The sequence below is a fragment of the Gorilla gorilla genome, chromosome 2 (genome assembly GCF_029281585.2).
Source record: "Gorilla gorilla gorilla isolate KB3781 chromosome 2, NHGRI_mGorGor1-v2.1_pri, whole genome shotgun sequence".
Lineage (NCBI taxonomy): Eukaryota > Metazoa > Chordata > Mammalia > Primates > Hominidae > Gorilla > Gorilla gorilla.
This window is the reverse complement of record NC_086017.1, coordinates 55,321,802-55,346,002: the sequence shown is the minus strand read 5'-3', so window position 1 is coordinate 55,346,002 and position 24,201 is coordinate 55,321,802. Positions and strand designations below refer to the sequence as shown.

The 24,201-nt window shown below is 40.1% G+C and overlaps 1 protein-coding gene across 6 annotated transcripts in view; it reads right to left on the bottom strand.

Moving 5' to 3' along the window:
- The window catches only part of LARS2 (leucyl-tRNA synthetase 2, mitochondrial), a 159,835-nt gene that overhangs the window by 95,853 nt on the left and 39,781 nt on the right, over window positions 1-24,201 (bottom strand). For all 6 annotated transcript variants that reach the window (XM_004033987.5, XM_055382177.2, XM_019024629.4 and 3 more), the window contains one exon: window positions 6,061-6,150. In XM_004033987.5, coding sequence (XP_004034035.4) covers window positions 6,061-6,150 — 90 coding nt within the window. The remainder of the gene's footprint in view (window positions 1-6,060; window positions 6,151-24,201) is intronic.

The window sequence follows — 24,201 nt, the reverse complement described above, 5'->3', positions numbered from 1 at the left end:
AACATTAAAACTTTTACCACAGAAATACAAAGGATCATTAGAGACTATTATGAACAACTATACATCAACAAATGGGAAAACCTAGAAGAAATGGATGAATTCCTGGACACACACACAACCTACCAATATCGAACCATGAAGTAATTGAAAACCTGAATAGAACAAGTCATGAGTTCAAAGCAGTAACATAAAGTCCTCCACCAAAGAAAAGACCAGGACCTGATGGATTCACTGCTGAATTCTACCATTTAAAGAAAACTAATACCCATTCTTCTCAAACTCTTCTAGAAAGAGGGAATTCTTCCAAACTCATTCTATAAAGCCAGCATTACCCTGATATCTAAACCAGACAAAGACATAACAAAAAAGAAAACTATAGGCCAATATCCCTAATAAACAGAGATGCAAAAATCCTCAACAAAATAGTAGTAAACAGAATCCAACAACACATTAAAAAGATCATTCACCATGATCAACAGGGATTCATCCCAGGGATGCAAGGATGGTTCAACATATAGAAATCAATAAATATCATGTCATACAACAAAATCAAGGACCAAAACACATAATTTCCATAGATGCTAAAAAAGCATTCAATAAAATTCAACATCCTTCATGATAAAAAAAAAAAAAAAAACCTCAACAAATCGGGTATAGTAGGAACACACCTCAACATGATAAAGGCCATATATGACAAGCCTATAGCTAATATCACACTGAATGGGAAAAAATTGAAAGCCTTTCCACTAAGATCTGGAACAAGACAAGGATTACCACTTTCACCACTTTTATTCAACATAGTACTGGAAGTCCTAACCAGGGCAATTAGGCAAGAGAAAGAAATAACTGGCAACTAAAATGGAAAGGAAGAAGTCAAATTATTGTTGTTTGCAGACAACATGATTTTATATTTAGAAAAACCTAAAGATTCCAACCAAAAAACTTAGACTTGATAAATGAATTTAGTAAAGTTGCAGGATACAAAATCAACACACAGAAATCAGCAGCATTTCTATATGTTAACAATGATCAATCTGAAAAAGAAATCAAGAAAGTAATCCCATTTATAAGAGTTACAAATAAAATACCTAGGAGTAAATTTAAGCAAGGTTAAAGATCTCTAAGGAAAACTATAAAACATTGATGATAGTAATTGAAAAGGACAAACAAAAAATGCAAAAATATACTATGTTCATGGATTGGAAGAATATGGTTAAAATGCACATACTACACAAAGTGATCTACAGATTCAAAGCAATCCCTATCAGAATATCAGTGACATTCTTTACAGAAATAGAAAAAAACCCCTAAAATCTGTATGGAACCAAAACGACCCTGAATAGCCAAAGCAATCCTGAGCAAAAACAGAACAAAGCTGAAAGCATCACACTACCTGATTTCAAATTATACTAAAAAACTATTGTAACCCAAAAAGCACGGTACTGCCATAAAAGGAGACAAACACACCAATGAAACGAAACAGAGAACCCAGATATAAATCCATGCACTTATAGTCAACTCATTTTTGACAAAGTTTCTAAAAACATACATTGGGGAAAAGACAGTCTCTTTAATAAATGTTGCTGGGAAAACTGGATATCTATATACAGAGGAATGAAACTAAATCCCCATTTTTCACCATATAAAAAAATAAACTCAAAATAGATTAAAGACTTAAATGTAAGACCGAAAACTATGAAACTAGTAGAATAAAACATTAGGGAAATGCTACAGGACATTGGCTTGGACAAATTTTTTTTGGGTAAGACCATAAAAGCACAAGCAATAAAAGCAAAAACAGACAAATGGGATTACATCAAGCAAAAAAGCTTCTGCACAGCAAAGGAAACAATGAACAGAGTGAAGAGATAGCCTACAGAAGGGGAAAAAACATTCGCAAATTATTCATCTGACAAGGGATTAATAACCAGAATATATAAGGAATCCAAACAACTCAATAGCAAAAAACAAACAAAAATCCAAATACTTCAATTAGAAAACAGGCAAAACACCTATATAGACATTTCTCAAAAGAAGACATACAAATGGCTAAAAGGTATATGAAAAAAATGTTTAACATCATTAATCATTAGGGAAGTGCAAATCAAAACCACAATGAAACATAATTTCACTCAGTTAAAATGGCTTCTATTAAAAGATGGAGTAACAGATGCTGGTGAGAATATGGAGAAAGGGGAACCCTCATACACTGTTATGAAAAACAGTAAGGTGGTTCCTTGTAAAATTAAAAATAAAACTACCACATGATTCAGCAATCCCACTGCTGGGTATATATCCAATGGAATTGAAATCAGGATTACCGAAGAGATATCTGCACTTCTATGCTTATTGTGGCACTATTCACAATAGCCAAGACATCAATCAACCCAAGTGTCCATCAGTGGATTAATGGATTTAAAAAATGTGGTATATACACACTATGGAATATTATTCGGCCATAAGAAAGAATAAAATCCTCTAATTTACAGTAACATGAATGGAACTGGAGGTTACCATGTGACATAAGCCAGGCATAGAAATTACAAATATCAAATGTTCTCATTCACATGTGAGAGCTTAAAAAAGTGGATCTCATGGATGTAGAGTGTAGAATGGCGGCTGCCAGGGCTGGGAAAGGAAGGGGTAGGGGGGATAAAAAGACAATGGTTAATGGGTACAAAAACACAGTTAGATAAAAGGAATACGTTCTAGCATTTGATAATATAGTAGGGAAATTATAGTTAACAATAATTTATTGTATGTTTCAAAATAGCTAGAAGAAATGTAATTATTTCCAACACAAGGAAAGATAAATGTTTGAGGTGATGGATATCCCAATTACCCTGATTTGATCATGACACACTGTATACATGTATCAAATATCACATGTAAAGTATGTACAACTATGATATATTAATTAAAAAACCCCCACAACAACAAAACCCTCTAAAACTACATCCACGGAATAAAACTTTTTAAAAAAGAGTTTTAAGAAAATGTTTTTCAAAAGGTGAAATTAATGTTCTGCCAAGTAGAGGTCTTTATGTTCATATTTGCAGCTGAAAATACTTTTGTTTTGTGAAAGCAACAGCAGATTCTTTTTGCAATAGAACTGAACATTTGGTGGACAGTGCTTGTTAAGAACAAAAGACTTAAACACTCCAGCTATGTTTAGTAATGCTCTGCTCAAATACTATTCCTAAATGTTCATTTACCTGAGTTATTTTGGTTAAATATGCTTTACAAAGTATATTTCTAAAGTCAGTTAACTTTATAAAGTTTATTCCAAAAATTTGTATTTTGAAATAAACCACAGAAATAGAATGCTAATAGCAATGCTTTCTGTTTTAAGGCCAATTTGAAAATAGCTATCCAATAAAAGGAGATTGCTATGGTCTGAATGTGTCCCCCAAAGTTCATGTGTTGGAAACTTAATCCCTAATGCAACAGTGTTAAGAGGTGGGACATTTCAGAGGTGATTAGGTCATGAGGGCTCTGCTCTCATGAATAAATTGATGTTGCTACCACGGGTGTGGGTTAGTTATCAAGAGTGGGCTTGTTATAAAAGTGAGTTCAGCTGTGTTATGGTGGCTCATGCCTATAATCTCAGCACTTTGGGAGGCTGAGGCAGGCAGATCACCTGAGTTTGGGAGTTCAAGACCAGTCTGACCAACATGGAGAAACCTGTCTCTACTAAAAATACAAAAATTAGCTGGGCGTGGTGGCGCATGCCTGTAATCCCAGCTACTCAGGAGGCTGAGGTAGGAGAATTGCTTGAACCCGGGAGGCGGAGGTTGCAGTGAGCTGAGATCACACCATTGCGCTCCAACCTGGGCAACAAGAGCAAGACTCTGTCTCAAAAAAAAAAAAAAAAAAAAAAATAGTGAGTTAAGCTCCCCCTTGCTCCCTCCCTCACACTCTCCCTCTCTCTTGCCCTCTCACCTTCCACCATAGGATGATGCAGCAAGAAGGCCCTTGCCAGAGGCCGGCACCTTGATATTGGACTTCCCAGCCTTCAGAACTATGAGGAAATACATTTCTGCTGCATAAAACTGTTAAAATACCAGTCTCAAGTATTCTATTGTGTTGGGAACAAGCCCCCAAAATCTGGCCATAAACTGGCCCCCAAACTGGCCATAAACAAAATCTCTGCAACACTGTGACATGTTCATGATGGCCATAAAGCCCACGCTGGAAGATTGTGCGTTTATCAGAATGAGGGCAAGGAACACCTGGCCTGCCCAGGGGGGAAAACCGCTTAAAGGCATTCTTAAGCCACAAACAATAGCATGAACAATCTGTGCCTTAAGAACATGCTCCTGCTGCAGTTAACTAGCCCAACCTATTCCTTTAATTTGGCCCATCCCTTCCTTTCCCATAAGGGATACTTTTAGTTAATTTAATATCTATAGAAACAATTCTAATGACTGCCTTGCTGTTAATAAATAAGTGGGTAAATCTCTGTTCGGGGCTCTCAGCTCTGAAGGCTGAGACCCCTGATTTCCCACTTCACACCTCTATATTTCTGTGTGTGTGTGTGTTTAATTCCTCTAGCGCTGCTGGGTTAGGGTCTCCCCGACCGAGCTGGTCTTGGCACTACTGTAGCAGTACAAACCAACTAAGACAGAGATCTATCTGGAAAAAAACCAAGACTAAATCCTGACCAAACAGCAGTGTGGGGGTGGAGGCAACCTAGCAGGCCCTCCCAGCCAGAACTGACTGGGAGCAGCCTAGTGTGGATTTCTCCATCTGGTCATGTGTTTTGGTCTTTTCCTCATAAACACCATCTCGTTTTAGTCAAAAAGCCAATATTTGTTAAGGAATAGAACACTATTTTTTACCTCAGTTCTTTCCTCTCCCTTTTGCCTTACCCCAGTAGGTTGATGGGCTCAAGGGATCCTCTTACCTCACCGCCTTGAGTAACTGGGACTAATTTTTTCCTACTTTTTGTAGAGACAGGGTCTCACTGTGTTTCCCAGGCTAGTCTTGAACTCCTGGCCTCAAGCAATCCTCCTGCGTCAGTCTCCCAAAGTGCTGGGATTACAGGTGTGAGCCACTGTGCCCAGCTCTGACTTTTTAAATACTATTTAATTTTAATTACTTTAAACTTAAATTTAAGCAACCACATGTGGCTAGTGGCTATCATCCTGGACAGTTCTAGGCCACACTATGATGCTCTTGCCTCATCTCCCACCATTCCAAGTCTTACCTATCATTATTGAGCTCCCACCATAACAAACACTTCCATTTCTCGGGAGACCACTGTGATAGCTGTTCTTTAACTATTACCTTTAATCTTTCCAAGAACCCTGTGTCCTCATCCATTTTCTGCTACTGTAATAGAATACCACAGACTGGGTAATTTATTGATAGAAGTTTATTTGGCTGATTCTGGAGGTCAGGAAGTCCAAGAGCATGGTGCCAACATCTGCAAGGGCCTCTGTGCTGCATTATCCCATGGCAGTAAGTAGAACAGCAAGTGACAGTATGACACACACACACAGAGAATTTGGCTGAACTCATCCTTTTATTGGGAGCTCATTCCCACAATAATAACATTAATCCATTTATTAGGACAGGGCTGTCATGACCCACTCACTTCTTAAAGGTCCCTCTTCTTAAATCCATCACAATGGCAATTAAATTTCAACATGAGTTTTGGAGGGGACATCCAAACCATAGTACCCCACAAGGAAGATGTCCCCATTCCCATTTAGCAGATACAAAACCATGTTTCCTAGAGGTTAAGTTACCCAGCTGTTCGCACAGCTGGGAGAGGGAGCTGAGCTAGGATTTGAGAAGCCTGTGTTCTTTCTTCTTATGCCCTCTCCTTGATCTCATTACAGGAACCAGACAATAGGTTATGAGGTAAGAATTCAAGGGTAAAAGAAGCCCAGACCCTGTCTTGATGACACTAAACTTAAGTAGGAAGTAGTTACCTTCTGGGTCTGCTGTGACTGATTTTATGAACTTGAGGTAGCGTTCATTTTCACTGCTGCTACAATGATGTATCCTAAAGAGATTCACTGAATTTTAAAAGTCCAGCTAATTTTAACTTACCTCCTTTTGATAGGCCAGCCCAGCCTCATACAGTTTAATAAAGAGATACTGAGTCCACTTGTAGTAATCTGGCAAACACGTAGTTATTTCCTGCAACAAAGAAGAAAAATAATGTACAGGCCATTATAAACATCCCCCCAGCCATGCATGCTCAGTCTTGCAACTGAATTTTGAAAAGTAATGAAATCACAAAAATATTTACCAGCTCAAAATATTTTCACCAGTTTGTAAAGTAAGGAGAGTCACAATTTATTCTGGAAAGAGATGTTATTGAAATGCCACCTACACCTTTCTGAGAGCATGTTCAATGAGAAACTCAACTTCAAGTCTTTTGCACACCTCCTGCCCACTCATCTAGGGCACTAACAAGTGAATTACATTGTACAAAATTGGGTATTAACATTTTTGTCAGCACAAACATACACTGGGGGCCTGATGCTTATTCACAAATGTAGTTCATTTTGAAAGCAATCACAAAATTCACGAGGAATATTTGCCTGCCTCAGTATGATCCTCATTTGAAAATACATCTTGTGTTTCCACATAAAACTGGGGTCTAGTGGCTCCTTTAGACTCGTATATTCCATTTATTCCATTATGTAAATCAGGCTGTTGTTTACTTAGGAAGAACAATTAAAAACATTAAACTTAGTAAGAAACCACTTGGTTTATATTTCCAAGCCTAAATCAAAGGTTCCCCAAATTTACTTTCTGTCCTAAAAACACATTTGTTATAGAATTCTTAAGAACAGAATTTACAGTTGATAAAGTCAAATAAGCGTTAAAACCTCTACACTGTCACGTTTCTTTCCTAGTGCTCTTTAACTTCAAAAACTGACTAACACAGAAATGAATGATGGGAGGGAATGTTTCAAATGACTCCGTTTGTAACAGACTTTTTTATTTTTAAGAGACAGAAGTCTTGTTCTGTCGCCAAGGCTGAAGTGCAGTGGTGTGATTGTGCCTCACTGTAGTCTCGAACTCCTGGGCTCAAATGACCCTCCCTCCTCAGCCTCCCCAGTAGCTGGGACTACAGGTATGTGCCACCACGCCTTGTAATAAACTTTTGATAGAAAGCGTACTTTTACCAAAAGTGCAAACAATTCAGTCTTCCTTAAGATGAATAAATGAGACAGCTTCAAACCCGGACTTTGGGTATGTGGTAGGAACTAAGCAAGGTTTCAGGTAAACATCTGTGCCCCCGGTGGGCTATTTTTCTTATGTAAGACTCCTGAGTCCTTTTTTGTGCTGTTTTATAAAAATAGCAGAGTAATAACTATTAGAAAACAATTCTTTTAAAGGGAAAATAACACAACTCTGACTATTTGCTCTACCTTCCCACTTCAAGGCAACTAGTGAACCACCAACCAGTCCAAGGGCTTTGCCCACATTGTAGCTGTCCACCTAGGCCAGCTTCCACAACACAAGGGCCATAATTTCTGAGCCATGCATACGACGCAGCCTGCTCTGGCTTCCAGCTTCACAGATGTCTACAGCAGTGTCGTGCACAAAGATCTTCACCAACTCAAGAACCTAACCAGCACTCTGCCAATGGGCTTGCTCCCCAAAACCTCCAAATTCATCCTCATCCATCATCTTTTCCTCCACGGCTACCCCTCCAGCTAGCATGGCACAGAACTTGTCTTCCTCAGTTTTCTAGACAAGAAACTTAAAAACTTCCACTGTTAACAAAACCCAGGGCAGGAGCTATGTTTGGTCTATTTCATTTTGCTCATTGTTGTATGCTCAGGTCCTGGCACATTGAGGCACCCAAAATTGTTGTTGAAGGAAGAATAAACTAGATAGAGATATGAACTACTGACATTGAATCAAATTTGAGTCCTTCATGTAGGTTTCACCACAAAATTCAAATTATTACACTGTTATCCCCAAGATGAACTGGGATAGGGGATGTGGGTAAGGGGTGGACGTAGTATGGTAAAAATATTCCTAGACTTGGTCATTGTGGATATATATTTTTATATCTTTTTATTTTTAAAAAATCTTTACCCACTAGAGGTTTAGAAGTGTGTAAAATAATTTTGAGAAAATAACGAGAATTGTTAAATCTAAGGGATAGAGGTTCAATATTTTCTTTTCTCAATTTTTCTATTGAGTTGTTCATAATATCAAAATTCTTTTAGTAAATATATAACACATAATATATATTATATATGTAACACATATACAACATATTTTATATATACACACATATATAAAATATACAAATATGTGTTTTTTTTCTCTAAGCCCATGAATCTGCTTCCTAGAGTGAGAGTAAAAATTACACAACAATGAAACAGCATTGTTATCTTCATCTAGGTTGATGGTTCTGAAAATCACTTTTACCTAAAGTGAAAAAAGGGCCGGGCGCAGTGGCTCATGCCTATAATCCCAGCACTTTGGGAGGCTGAGGCGGGGGGATCACAAGGTCAGGAGATTGAGACCATCCTCGCTAACACGGTGAAACCCTGTCTCTACTAAAAATACAAAAAAAAAAAAAAAAAAAATTAGCCAGGAATGGTGGTGGGCACCTGTAGTCCCAGCTACTCGGGAGGCTGATGCAGGAGAAGGGTGTGAACCCAGGAGGCGGAGCTTGCAGTGAGCTGAGATCACGCCAGTGCACTCCAGCCTGGACAACAGAGCAAGAGTCTGTCTCAGAAAAAAAAAAAAAAAAAAGAGGATAGATCTAGTCAGGAAAAACAATGATCTTCATCCAACCAAGCGTTAGCCTACTTTCAGTCAAACCTGTAATGAAAGGGCATTCTCTTTGGAAGTGTCAGCTCTGAGGCAAAGGGAGGGGTAGGGAATTACAGGCCCCTGCTTTCACCCTGGCTTCAAATTTGGATCTGATCTATTTTATTTATATTACATTTCTGCACATGTCATTTGAAGAAAAAGCAACCTCAACTGCTAAAAGAGTACAGCTTGAAAACCACTGCTTCCGGACCATTATTCCAATCACTGGCGGGTTCATTTCCAGGCATATTCACAGCACTCATAAGTTCCGTCGTACTGAAATGCGTGACTCACCTGCCCAGAGGAGGCTGGGAGTGCCCTGAGGAAGACACTGTGCTCCTGTCCCTTTTATTCCCATCTGCTGCACACAGGGCCCAGCCACCGACCGACCCTCAGTAATGTCCACTCCATGAAGAAATGCCAGAACAGACACTCGCAAGGCTCACCAGGAGTTCAGTCTCACAAGGATCATAAACACAGTTGGGAACAGACACCACTCAGAAATACATCTCCTGAAAGTCATAGAGCCCTCTGGAACCTTCCCTGATTTTCTCATTAAAACAAAGCAAAACAAAAACAGCTATTTTGAGTCTTCTAATGCTTTATCTCAATCAAAATAATCAAAGCCATCTTTCTGAAATTAAACTGCTGAAAAGCTTTTATTTTAGTCACCTGGCTAGAAATCAACAGTCTGTTTTCATATTTTCACTGGGAAGGGCCTATTCAAAACCCAGTTCTGTAGACAAGGGTCTCCTAGGGGTTTCAGTACCCACAGAGGTGATGTTAATAGTCCTTTCTTCCCTTCTCTAAAGGAAGAGTGCTCAACCGGGAAAATTTTGTTCCCCAGAGACCATCTGGCAAATATTGGAGACATTTTTGTTTGTCACAACTGGGGTGTGTATGTTGTATGTGTGCTACTGGCATCTAGTGGATAGAGGCCAGGGAGTGCTGCTTTAAAAACCTATAGTGAACAAGACAGTCCCCAGAACAAAATAATCACCCAGTCCCAAATGTCAATCAATAGCACCAAGGTGGAGAAACCCCGATCTGTGAGTTCAGATTTCTTCAGTTTGAGTCTATAATCACAGGCTGATTAAAGAAGCATCAATCAAACAACTCTCTGGGGGCCATTCTATACATACTGATAACATGTTAAACATCAATGAGCAAAAGTGGAAAGATGGAGGCGGTTAAGTGAGTTGCCCTTCTCCATCGGGAGTAGCCCTATCTCTGTTAAGCATGACTTGCAGCGCACACAGGAATGCTGCATGATGCGACCACCAAGGCTTCTACCAACTCGGAGACCAACCAAAGGAGAGACATGTCAAGTCTGGGGTTGCAGGCAGATAAAATTCTGAAACTCTATTATGTGTGCATAATGCTATTCACTGGTAATAAGTGGTTGATTTTACTATCTAAATTTTAAATCATTTAATGTGCCTCCAAGTAGTTGTCTGACTTGGAAAATCTACATAATAAATTTGTGTAGTAAATTTCCGATTTTGAAGTTGCATACAGTTTTTCTTGATACAACATGAGTTCATCCCTTCCCATAAAATAGTTGTTGAACAACTAAACGTTTAAAGATCATCCATGAGAATCTGCCCCACAGCATCCAAATTCCAGACTAAACCCTGCCTGCAACTCCAAGGGGGAACCCTGTGTCTGTGGGGTGGGGCTTCCTGTTGCTCACATCTGCCCACAAGCTGTGGGATAGCTTGTGGGTAAGACTCCTTAGGGAGACCACCACAGAAGTCAAATAAAAAGTTAAAGGCTTTTCCTTTGGCCTGCTTTTCAAACAAGCCAACGCCTACGTTAATGCACCGTTGTTTTTAATACAAAAGTCAGGCAATTCAAAGTTATAGCTACAAAAGCATTGGCAATTCAGCCACACTCCACATAAATCTACATAAAAGTGTCAACTTTTATATCTTCCTGAGCTCTAGAAAGTGCAATCTAGCTGCCAAGAGACCAAATTTACGAATCTGGGATTCCAACTAGAATTGTTCCTCCAAGCTGCATTTCTACATTCTGTAATACCTGGTTTTTAGCATTAAAAATATTTTGCACATTCACAGGCAACCACAGAGCCCAACACACAATCTGAGCTCTCTTAGAACACAAGTGAGGCTCAAAACATCATCTTTTGCGACCTGCCACCCATACCTCAATGACTCTGCACAAATTAACAATTAAGCCAGTCTGGCCAGCAGCTCCTGAGACACAGCGATTCATCAATGATAAAGTCTAAGAAGGCTGAGGCACGGAGGCCTACCTTACTGTTCCTGGTATAAAATAATACTTGGTCTGTGAAGGAAGAATCACAGCACTCAGCCACCTTCCATGTGCCCCACTGAAGCCTCCTTAGGCTCACACTCCTTGCTCCAGGAAAGAGCCTGGGAGAGTGTGGTCTCAGGAAAGACCCTGGAGCCATCTGACTTGGGTTCAAGTCCTTGCATCCTCACTAGTTTGTGGCCACACCACATTTCCCTACTAGAAAACAGAAGCAATGAAACACATCTTAGAGGGTTGCTGTGAGGTTAAAAGGCAATCGTGTGCAAAGCATACGGCTGGGCTTGCAGGAAAAATCAACAAGTACACCCCTTGGCTTTACTCAGTGTGTGATGGGCCGGGTGCGATGGCTCATGCCTATAATCCCAGCACTTTGGGAGGCCAAGGCAGTCAGATCACCTGAGGTCAGAAGTTAGAGACCAGCCTGCCCAACATGGTGAAACCACGTCTCTACTAAAAATACAAAAAGTAGCCAGGCGTGGTGGCATATGCCTGTAATCTCAGCTACTTGGATGGCTGAGGCAGGAGAATCGCTTGAACCTGGAGGTGGAAGTTGCAGTGAGCCGAGACTGTGCCACTGAACTCCAGCCTGGGCGACAGAGCAAGACTCCGTCTCAAAAAAAAAAAAAAAAAGAGTGTGTCATGGCAGGGGTGAGTGAGGCTGGCTTCATTACCATACCACTCAGAGGTGGATTGATGTACTCATCAGCCTACTGGGGTAAGGCACAAGGGAGAGAAAGAACTGGGGTAAAAAATAGTGTTCTGCTCCTTAACAAATATTGGCTTTTCGACTAAAAAGAGATGGTGTTTATGAGGGAAAGACCAAAACACATGACCAGATGGAGAAATCCACACAAGGCTGCTCCCAGTCAGCTCTGGCTGGGAGGGCCTGCTAGGTTGCCTCCACCCCCACACTGCTGCTTGGGCAGGATTTAGTCTTGGTTTCTCAGTCCACTTTGACAGTGACTGGCCCTAGATTTCAGAACAGCTCATTCAAAGCCATCATGTATTTTGGTGGCATCACAACCTCAGGATATTTAGGTTAGCTACCAGGAATTTAATAAAACAAAACAAAACAAAAAACCCGAGGCAACATGTTTATCAAGTCAATCATCCGGCGGCCCTGTAAGCACGTCAGAAAGGTGAGCGGCCACTGCACATCACAGTTTCTAGCAACAAAGCATCACTTCACCTCCCCAAGTCTCATTGTGAGCCTCCTGCCTTCAAAACAATGAGTCTTGGAAACAGAGGAGAGTTGTTCACATGCTTTTTGATCTTTTGTAATGTGCACTTTTGTCATTTGCAACAGATCAAAAGGAAACATGTTTAGTGATGGCTTTGTCTTTTATGCCTTCCCAGGTCCTTTAATTCTAAAGTGGAGGGATTCTAAAAGCATAATACAGCTCAAAGGCAGAGAAACTAGCCTTGGCACTCCTATTGTGCAGCTTAAAAGAGAAAATAACAATCCAGGCTACATCAGATGATTCTCACTGATGATGGTTCAAGCTTCCAGTCCACAGCTCTGTACACCTGTGGCGTTGGAAGAGGGAGAGACAGGCTCATGAGAAAATCTGCCAGAACCAAGACACTGACGGCCACTCTCCGCTAAGTCCTCTACACTAAGCACTGGTTCTCAAACTTGGTTACACCTTGGAATTGAACTTTAAAAGTTACTAATGCCTAGGCCCCACCTCTAGGAATTTAATGTGGGGCCAGTGTTGAAAACCACTGCAAAGAAGTTCCTCCCAAATACTGTGTGAAAGACAGGGTCCTGTCCTGCCTTTATGTCTTTACAGAACTTAATGAAACAGACTTCAATAGGAGCTAAGAACATGATTTGGTTCGTATGAAATTTCTATAAGGGTACTCCGACCACTATGCTAAGAGGGATCTCTCATAAGCCTGCTCTTGATTCAAATCCTCCCTGCATGCCTCAGCCCCCCCCAACACAGATTCTCTTTAGTCCTTACATTCAATCCTCCGTTTTCACAAAACAAACATAAAAAAAAAAACCAGTTAGAAATAACAACTTTAAACCCACCTTCGTGGCAACAGATATATAAACTTCATTAGGCAGCTACCTGTGCTCAATGACCAGCTGTTTAAAAATGCCAGAGTTGGCTGGGCGCGCTGGCTCACACCTGTAATCCCAGCACTTTGGGAGGCCAAGGTGGGTGGATCACGAGGTAAGGAGTTCAAGAACAGCTTGGCCAACATGGTGAAACCCTGTCTGTACTAAAAATACAAAAATTAGCCGGGCATGGTGGTGGGCGCCTGTAATCCCAGCTACTCGGGAGGCTGAGGCAGGGAATTGCTTGAATCCAGGAGGCAGAGGTTGTGGTGAGCCGAGATCATGCCACAGCACCCCAGCCTGGGCGATGGAGTGAGACACTGTCTCAAAAAAAAAAAAAAAAAAAAAGCCAGAGTTTCTGACAGCTCATTTCTCTTGCTGGAAGAGAAATGATTCTTGAAAAGGAAGCTGCAGAAAACCTAATGAGAATGGCCTTCCCCTCCCACAACCCCCAACAGGGCTTCAAGGGAGGAGGAAGTGGGGAACAGGGCTAGTTTCTCACTTAGATGCTACTAAATGGTCCTTATGCAGGAGAGGGACAGAGAGTGAAGGTCAGACACTCAGTACAGCCCTGACTTTGAGTCTGAATTAGCCCTTCTTGTATCTAACAAATCCCCCAGCAATTTACAAATGATAGGACATGTTGGGATCCAGCTCTAGGCTTCCCAAATTGCTCTTTCCTCCATCCTCTCATCGTTTTTTCTTTGTTTTGTTTTGTTTTTTTGAGACAGTGTCTCACTCTGTCACCCAGGCTGGAGTGCAGTGGTGCGATCTCAGCTCACTGCAACATCCGCCTCCCAGGTTCAAGCGATTCTCCTGTCTCAGCCTCCAGAGTAGCTGGGATTACAGGAGCCCACCACCATACCTGGCTAAATTTTTTTTTTTTTTTTTTTTTTTTTTGGTATTTTTAGTAGAGATGGGGTTTCTCCATGTTGGCCAGGCTGGTCTCAAACTCCTGACCTCAGGTGATCTGCCTGCCTCAGCCTCCCAAAGTGCTGGGATTACAGGCATGAGCCACCACACCCAGCCCATCCTCTCATCTTTATACATTCTCACGTATAAAGAAGCACTCATCATGCCTGCCTCTCAGACCATTCCCGCAGTGGTCTGAGAGGCAGGGATGGTGAGCACCGCTTTATACACGAGGAAACTCACCCAAAGCTGCCCAGCTCCTGGGTGGCAGAAGCAAAACCAGTAACCAGGTCTCTGGATTTAGAGGGGCGTCAAGCAGTGACATGGCACCATGGGAAGTGCAGCCCAGCTATGACTGGACTGGCTTAAACATGTATGCTCTAAGGAGGTGCTGGTAATCAAGCAACATGAGTGAACTGGAGTACTCCTAGATAAAGGAACTGCACGGTGAATATTCTTTTAGGAATGACAACAGTAATAACAACAGTAACAGCTAATGCTTACCAGGGGCTGACAAAGTACTTGGTCCAGCATTGGCAGTTTAGGGGCCTCTCATGTCCTTCTCATCACAATCCCAGGAGGTAGTTATTACCAAATGTGGGCTTGACCTCTGAATTTAAAATTGCAATTTACCCCTGGCCCTCCTGCTCTCCCCTTAACCTACTCTACCTTTTTTTCTTTCCATACCACTTATTGCCTCCTAGTACACTATATTATTTTCTTATTTATTATGTTTCTTGTCTGTCTTCATCCCCTCCTGAAACTGTAAATGGTAAGGTCTCCCTATGAAAGAAAGGGTTTTGTCTTTTTCTCCCCACCGATGTATTCCAAGTACTTAGGACAGTCCCTGGTACAAAGGATGCTTAATAAATGTTGAATGAGTAAGTCACCATTTTACTGATCAGAGAATTAAGATGCAAAGTAACTTGTTTAAGGTCACACAGCCACTAGGAGGCAAAATTAGAATCCAAGCATAAGTGACCCAGTACTTGTACCACTACAAATGATTTCTTGTCATCTATAGGCCCAGCCAGCAGCTCTCTCCTAGACCACATAGCCGCGTCTTCCTCCTTCCTGAACTGTGATTCCTCATGACTTCCACTGCCCAGGCTTCCTCAGCCTCACTGACTGCTTCCTCTCAGCCTCTTCTCCTAATTCCTTTTTCTTCAACCATCTGTCAAATTCCATCTTTGCCAAGGTTCTGTCTCTAACCTCCTTTATCTTTCCTGTTCTCTTTTTTGCAGAATTGAGGGAACAGGTGTTAATATCAGGGTAATTAATTAATCTTGAGCCTAACATTTGTCTAAGAACTCATTTTTATGCAATATGTTCCTTTATCTTAGGACTAACTTTAGGCTGAAAATGAGCATTTAATGAAAATTGGAAATGACAAATGCTAGACACTTTTTACAGGGCATGCATTTTATTCTTAAAGGTCTTGTTTTTCAAATCTAGGGCTAAAAGCTAAATTCTTAAATCATTTGACAGGTTCATGTTCATGTTCTAATTAAGTGCTCTTGAAGCCAACTTAGAGAGTGAGTATTGATGGCAAGGAAATCACAGTCTTTGCAGTTTTAAAGACATCTCACACTGTCTTTTTTAACCGAAAACAGCTTGATCAGTAAGCTCCCCTTTGTTTTCTATTTTCTTGGCCAATATTTTTTGAGCACTGTCGTTTTTATGGTAACCTAAAAACTGTTCCCTGTTACAAACTACACAAGATTCTATAAATAATCCATAATCAGACAAGAAGCAACAATTCTCTTAATTTCTTGGAAACTGCTCTTTCCCAGCTTACAAGAATTTCATCAAGGCATTCTAACGATACAAACAGCTTTTCTAACTGGACAGTTGGGAAGAGAAAACCCTCCATTAAACTACAGATGAGATTAATTGGTTTGAGTTGCAATTTGTTATTAGTCTAGTTGGGCAGATGCCAGTATTTCGGCTGCCCAAACTACAAACGTTCCCTGTTTTTTTTTTTTTTTTTTTTTTTTTTAAAGAAAGAACATTAATTTGATCTACAACATCCTTTAAAATTTCAGGATCAACAGGACAGAATCATCTGGAAGACGTTTTTGTGATGCCAGTTCTCTAGGTTTCCTGAATAATATAAGGGCTATTTGTTAGACACAGGCATGGATCCAGAGGAAGAGGAAATATCAATCATCAATTCCACGGATGCAAACAGTGACAGCAGTGCCCAAAATGAGCCGTTTTGCTGCCTGCAAATTCTATAAACAATGAGTAGTAGAAACATGCCATGACCTGAAATATTTCATACGTGACACAGACAAGAAATAAAACTCTAAACTTGGAAAAATCATAGAAAATCATTTTGAGAGTCCAGTGATTTTTAAGAGAAGGGTTAGGAAAGCACAGATCAGAATCTCACCAGAGGTGAGGGATTTTTGAAACCACACATGCTGATCTTCTACTTCTGGGAAGGTGGAGTAAATATACTTTTCCTGATTCTCTCTAAATACAGCTAAAAACTCTGGAATATATATATGAATGAAACATAAGACTCTAAACAGTGAAGAAGAGAAGGCAGGTTAGGGACATGAGTACCTAAGGAATGACAATGGTAAGTCCTGTTGACTTTTTAAATGCCCGGTAAGCCCCAGAATTGCAGCTAACAAAGCTGGTAACCCAGAAATGCCAATGAGTACAGAGAAAAGAAAAAGAAAGAAGAGAGAGGAGAGAAAGAAAGGAAAACAGAAAAGGTAGGAAGGGAGGGAGGGAGGGAAGAGAAGGAAAAAATAAAAAAAGAAGAAAAGAAAGACTGAACTCCTCTATCTAGATAAAGTACCAGGAAAGGTTAACCTAGCCAAGATAGAAAACTTTTAGACAATAACCATTCTACTTCAGCCAATACCACAGAAAAAACTGCAGCCCCACCAGCAAAGGCTTAGCAAAGAGCCTAGACTTATACCCTTGAGGGGCAATAATAAGGCACTGAAACCTCCTTACCAGGGTGGTGTCACAGGAAGCTGAGGAGAAAGCTGGGACTTCTAGCCCTATTGGGCGTTAGTGAACAATCCATCCCCCTCTTGGTGGTATCAGTGCAGCCCACAGGACAAGTCTGGACTCCTACCCCCAACTAGCAGGAATGAGGTACACCTCCCTCTCCTTGATAAAACAGTGTCAGAGGAGGTCGAATGGAGAGGCAGGAATTCCACACTGCTCAGTGCTCTCCATGGTGTCAGCGGAGTCCCTTTGGGGATACATGCCTGTATCTAACAAACAGCCCTTATATTATTCAGGAAACCTAGAGAACTGGCATCACAAAAGCATCTTTCAGATGATTCTGTCCTGTTGATCCTAACATTTTCAAAGGATGCTGCAGATAAAATTAACGTTATTTTTCTTCTAGAAAAATAGAACAATTATAGCTTGGGCAGCTGTACCCACAGGAACAGTAACAAGGTGGGTTTTCCACTCACAGTCAGGGTGATACTGGTGGAAGGCTAGTGGGGAGCTTGTACTTCCATCCTTCCAGCAGTAACAAGGAGACCCTCTCTCCCCTCAGGTATAAGTGATGAACATGTGGAGATCCCAGACTTCCATATCCACCTGGAAGTAAAGAGATAGTGGCCCCTTTCACCTGCCATAGCAATATCAGAGGAGGCCTGCTAAAATATAAGGTTTAAGTAAAATTCAGTCTTAAAAGAATCCCCAAATATCTCGGTTTTAATAGAAAATCATTAGCCATACCTAAAACCAGGAAGATTTCAAACTGAATGCGAAAAGATTATCAACATACACCAACACCATGATGACCCAAATGTCAAAACTATCTGACAAGGATTTTATGCAGACAGCATAAAAATGCTTCAACAAGCAATTATGAACACACCTGAATCAAATGAGAAAATAGAAAGTCCCAGCAAAGAAAGTTATAAAGAACCACCAAATGAACATTTCAGAACTAATAAATAAAGTAACACAAATAAAAGCTCAGTAGATGGACTCACCAGCAGAATGGAAGGGACGAAGGAATCAGTGAACTTGAAGACCAAACAACTGAATGTGCCTAATCTGAATGAACAACAGAGAGAAAACAGACTGGAAAAAAAATGAATAGAGCTTAGGGACATGTGGAACTATAACAAAAGATCTGACATGCATGTCATCAGAGTCTCCTAAGGCAAGGGTAAAAAGAATAGAGTTGAAAAACTATTCCAAAAAATAATTGCTGAAATTCTCTCAAATTTGGCAACAACAGAAACATACAGACTCAAGAAGCTAAGTGAACACCAAACAAGATAAACCCAAAGAAATCTACTCCAAAACACATCATAATCAAACTTCTGAAAATTAAAGAAAAAAATATTGAAAGCAGCCAGAGAGAAATAATGCATTACCTACAGGAAGAAAATTCAAAGACAGCAGATTTATCAGAAACCACAGAGGCCTGAAAGAAGTGGCACATTTTTCAAGTACTAAAAGAAAAGAACTGTTAACCCAAAATTCCGTATCTCTTGAAAATATCCTTCAGAAACGAAGGGGAAATCAAGCATTCTTAGATAAAGAAAAACAAAGGGAATTTGTCATTAAGCAGGTCTACTCTAAAGGAATGGCTAAAGAAAGTTCTCTATGCAGAAGAAAAATAATAAAAGAAGGAATCTTAGAACATTAATAAAAAAAGAGCAATGAGAGATGCAAAAATAGGGGTAAATACGATAGACTTTCTTTCTCTTGAGTTTTCTGAATTGTATTTGATGGTTGAAGCAAAAATTATCATTGTCTATGTGGATTTCAATGTACATAGAGGAAACATTTAAAACAATTGTTACAAATGGGAAAGAGTAAGTAAAGGCATGCAAAGGGAAGTAAGGTCTCTACACTTTATTTAAACTGGTAAAATGACCATACCAGTAGATTGTGCTACATTATAACATAACACCTAAGCAACTAATAAAAAAGCTACCCAATGGGATACTAAAACACACTATAGATAAATCAAAATGGAATTCTAAAAAAGGTTCAATTTACTCATAGAAATGTAGAAAAAGAAAACAGAAACAAAAACAGGAGATACCAGAAAACAAATAAATGCTAGACTTAAGTCTTAATAGATCAATAATTATATTACATGTAAATGGTCTACACATGCCAATTAAGAGAGATTGGAAGACTGTATTTTAAAAATGACCCAACTGTTTTCAATTTACAAAAAACCCACTTCAAATATAATAAGTGGGTTGAAAGTAAAAAGATGACAAAAGACATACCATGCAAAAATTAATCAAAAGAAAAAGTGGCTATATTAATGTAAGATGAAGTAAGTTAAAAGAAGTGGCTATATTAACATATTATAAAGTACACTTAATGTACACTTCAAAGTAAAATATATTTCATATACGCTTCATAGTAAAATATCATAAAATAGACTTCAGACCAAAGAAAATTACTAGTGACAGACATTACACAATTATATAAGGGTAAATCACCAGGAAGGCACAGCAATCCTAAATCTGTCGATTTTGTTGATTTTTTCAAAGAATCAACTTTCAGTTTCATTAATTTTCTCTATTCTCTGTTGTCTATTTTGCTTATCTTTACTCTAATATTTATTTCCTTCTTCTGCTGGCTTTGCATTTACTTTGTTCTTCTCTTTGTAGTTCCGTAAGTGGTAAAGTTGTTTATTTGACATCTTTGTTTTTTAATGTAAACATTTATAGCCATAAATTTCCCACTTTGCTCTTTTTTGCTATATTCCATAAGACTGTATGTTGTTTTCATTTTCATTCATCTCTAAGTATTTTTTAATTTCCCTTGTGATTTTTTAATCCATTTGTTGTTTAGGAGCGTGTTGTTTAATTACACAAATATGCAAATTTTCCAGTTTTCCTCCTGTTACTGATTTCTAACTTCATACCATCGTGGTCTGAGAAGATGCTTTATATATCTTTTAAAATCTATTTAGACTTAATTTGTGGCCTAATATATGGTTTATCCTGGAGAATGTCCCATGTGCACTTGCCAAAAATGTGTACTCTGTTGTCATGTAGAGTGTTCTGTGTGTCCGTTAGACCTAGTTTGTTTATTGCATTTTTCAAGTCCCCTATTTCCTTACTTATTTTCTGTCCGGTTGTTCTATCCATTGAGAGTGGGGTACAAAAGTCTCCAACTATTACTGTGGAACTGTCTATTTCTCTCTTCAATTCTGTCCATTTTTGATTCAGTTATTTTGATGGTCTATTATTAGGTACATAAACATTTATAATAGTTATACCTTATTGTATTAAGCCTTTTATTTATAATGCTCTTCTTTGTCTTTTGTAATCTTTTCTCATTTAAAGTCTATTTTGTCTGATCACTACAGCCACCCTTGCTCTCTTTTCATTACTATTTGCATGAAATATCTTTTTTCAGCCTTTCACTTTCAGCTTATTTGTGTCTTTGGATCTAAAATGAGTCTGTTGGAGACAGCATATAGATGGATCATGCTTTTTAATACATTTTTCCAATATCTGTCTTTTGACTGAAGATTTTGAGCCATTTATTTTTAAAGTAATTACTGATAGGGAGAGACTTCTGTCATTTTGCTATTTGTTTTTCATATGCCTTGTAGCTTTTTTGTTCCTCATTTCCTGCATTACTGTCTTTTGTATTTAACTGATTTTTTTTTTTTGGTAGTAAAATGTGATTCCCTTCTCATTTCCTTCTGTGTATATTCTATAACTATTTTCTTTGTGGTTGCCATGGGGATTATATTTAACACCCAAAAGTTATAACATTCCCATTTGAATTTATACCAGCTCAACTTCAGTAACATACATGAACTGCCTCTATACAGCTCCGTCCCTAATCTTTTCAGTTATTGATGTCATATAATTACATCTTTATACACTGTGTGTCCAAAAACATAAAGTAATAGTTGTTTTTTATAACGTATTCTTCTCTTAAATTATGTAGACAACAAAAAGTGGAGTTTCAAACCAAAGTTGCAAGAATAGCTTTTAGGTTAATAATTTTTTTAAATGTATTAGTCTCTTAAATTATATAGAAAACAAAAAGTAGAGGTACAAGCGATTTATCTTAGTCAGCTTGGGCTGCTATAACAAAATAGTACAGACTGGGTAGCTTAAACAACAAACATTTATTTTTCACAGTTCTGAAGGTTGGGAAACCAAGACCAAGGGGCTGGCCGATTGGGTTCTTGGTGAGGACCCTCTTCCTGACTTGCAGAAGTCTGTCGTATTGCTCTGTCCTTACATGGCAGGGAGAGATAGGGACTCGGGGGGAGGGCTATCTGGTCTCTTCATATAAGGGTACTAATTTCATCATGAGGATCCCATCCTCATGTCCTCATCTAAACCTAATTATCTCCCAAGGGCTTTACTTCCTAGTATCATCACATTGGGGATTAGAGATTCAATATATGAATTTTAGAGGGATACATTCAGTCCATAACAACCATTAAAAAATAAAAATTGGGCCGGGCGCAGTGGCTCAAGCCTATAATCCCAGCACTTTGGGAGGCCGAGATGGGCGGATCATGAGGTCAGGGGATCGAGACCATCCTGGCTAACACGGTGAAACCCCGTCTCTACTAAAAATACAAAAAAATTAGTCTGGCGTGGTGGCGGGCGCCTGTAGTCCCAGCTACTCGGGAGGCTGAGGCAGGAGAATGACGTGAACTCGGGAGGCGAAGCTCGCAGTGAGCTGAGATCGCGCCACGGCACTCCAGCCTGGGCCACAGGGCGAGACTCTGACTCAAAAAACAAAAAACAAAAAACAAAAAAATTGGCCGGGCGCAGTGACTCACGCCTATAATCCTAGCACTTTGGGAGGCCGAGGCGGGCGGATCACGAGGTCAGGAGATCAAAACCATCCTGGCTAACACGGTGAAACCCCGTCTCTACTAAAAATACAAAAAAATTTAGCGGGGCATGGTGGCAGGCACCTGTAGTCCCAGCTACTCAGGAGGCTGAGGCAGGAGAATGGCGTGAACCCGGGAGGCTGAGCTTGCAGTGAGCCGTGATCGCGCCACTGCACTCCAGCCTGGGCGACAGAGCCAGACTCCGTCTCAAAAAAATTAAAAAAAAAAAAAATGGCCGGGCGCGGTGGCTCATGCCTGTAATCCTAGAACTTTGGGAGGCCGAGGCGGGCGGATCACAAAGTCAGGAGATTGAAACCATCCTGGCTAACACAGTGAAACCCCATCTCTACTAAAAATACAAAAAAAATTGGCCAGGCGTGGTGGCGGGCGCCTGTAGTCCCAGGAGGCCAAGCTTGCAGGGAGCCGAGATCGCGCCACTACACTCCAGCCTGGGCGACAGAGCAAGACTCTGTCTCAAAAAAAAAAAAAAAAAAGAGGCTGGGCATGGTGGCTCATGCCTGTAAGTCCAGCACTTTGGGAGCCTGAGGCAGGTGGATCACTTGACCTCACTAGTTCAAGACCAGCCTGGAAAACATGGCAAAACCCCATCTCCAAAAAAAATACAAAAATCAGCTGGGCATGGTGGCAGGTGCCTGTAGTCCCAGCTACTTGGGAGGCTGAGGTGGGAGAATCACTTAAGCCCAGGAAGCAGCAGTTGTAGTTAGCTGAGATCACAACACTGCACTCCAGCCTGGGCGACAGAGCAAAACCCTATCTCAAAAAAAAAAAAAAAAAAAAAAAAAAGCAGAAGGATGTGGTAGGCTGAATTACCACCTCAAAGATGTCCATGCCCTAATCCCTTGAACCTGTGAATATGTTAGTTAAATGGCAAAAGGAATTTTGCAGATGTAATTAAAATAAGAAGGGTATCCTAAATTATCCAGGTGGCCCAGTGTAATCAAATCGGTATGCAAAAGCAGAAATCTTCCTCTGGCTGGAATGGGAGAGATCTGAAGCATGAGAGGGAATGCACTGCTGGAGGGGGCCATGTGGGAGGCTTGAGAAGAAATGCAAGCAGCCTCTAGAAGCAAAGACCAATCCCTGGCTAATGACCAGTATGGAAACAGGGACCTGTCCTACAGTTGCCAAGGAAGTGAATTCAACCAACAACCTAAATGATCTCAGAAGTGGATTTTTCCCCAGAGGACCCAGTAAGAAACACAGCTCTACCAACACCTTGATTTTGGCCTTGTAAGACCCTCGCAGAGGACCCTATCAAGCTCACCCAAGCTTCTGACCTACAGAAACTGTGAGATAATACGCTGATGTTGTTTTAAGATGCTAAGTTTGTGATAATTTGTTATGGTAGCAGCAGAAAACTAATGCAGGGGACTTATCTAGAGTAAAAACAACTATAAAAGACATTCTTGGGGCAAGTGGGAAATTCCCATATAAACTGGATTATAAATAACATTATGGAATTACTGTTAATTTTCTTAGTTTTCAAAATGGTATTATGGCTGTGTCAGAAAACTTCCTACTTACTCAGATAGGAATGCTGAAGTACTTTGGGGTCAAGAGCCATGATGTCTGCAATACATACTCAAATAATTCAGGGGGAAAAAATATATATATATAATATGTATAAATAAAAAGAGATAAAGCGAATACAGCAATAATTATTGAATCTAGGTGAAAGGTATATGAATGTTTATTGTATTATTCTTTCAACCTTTCTAAGTGTTTGAAAATTTGTATTGTTATCATAAAAAATAGAGGGGAAAAAGTGTTGAGTTAAAGCTAGACACCAAAGAACACATACTATGTTATTCCATTGATACAACTTTAAAAACTGTATGTAGGTAAGGAGTTCATCTGGAGATGAAGAGTGATAATGGTTGCACCACAATATGAATGTACTTAATAGCAATGAACTGGCACTTAAAAATGGTTAAGATAGGCTGGGCGCGGTGGCTCACGCCTGTAATCCCAGCACTTTGGGAGGCTGAGGCGGGTGGATCACGAGGTCAGGAGATTGAGACCATCCTGGCTAACACGGTGAAACCCTGTCTCTACTAAAAATATAAAAAAAATTATCCAGGTGTGGTGGCAGGCATCTGTAGTCCCAGCTACTCGGGTGGCTGAGGCAGGAGAATGGCGTGAGCCTAGGAGGTGGAGCTTGCAGTGAGCCGAGATCGCGCCACTGCACTCCAGCCTGGGTGATAGAGCAAGAATCCGTCTCAAAAAAAAAAAAAAGAAAAAAACAGGTTAAGATAGTACATTTTTGTTATGTGAA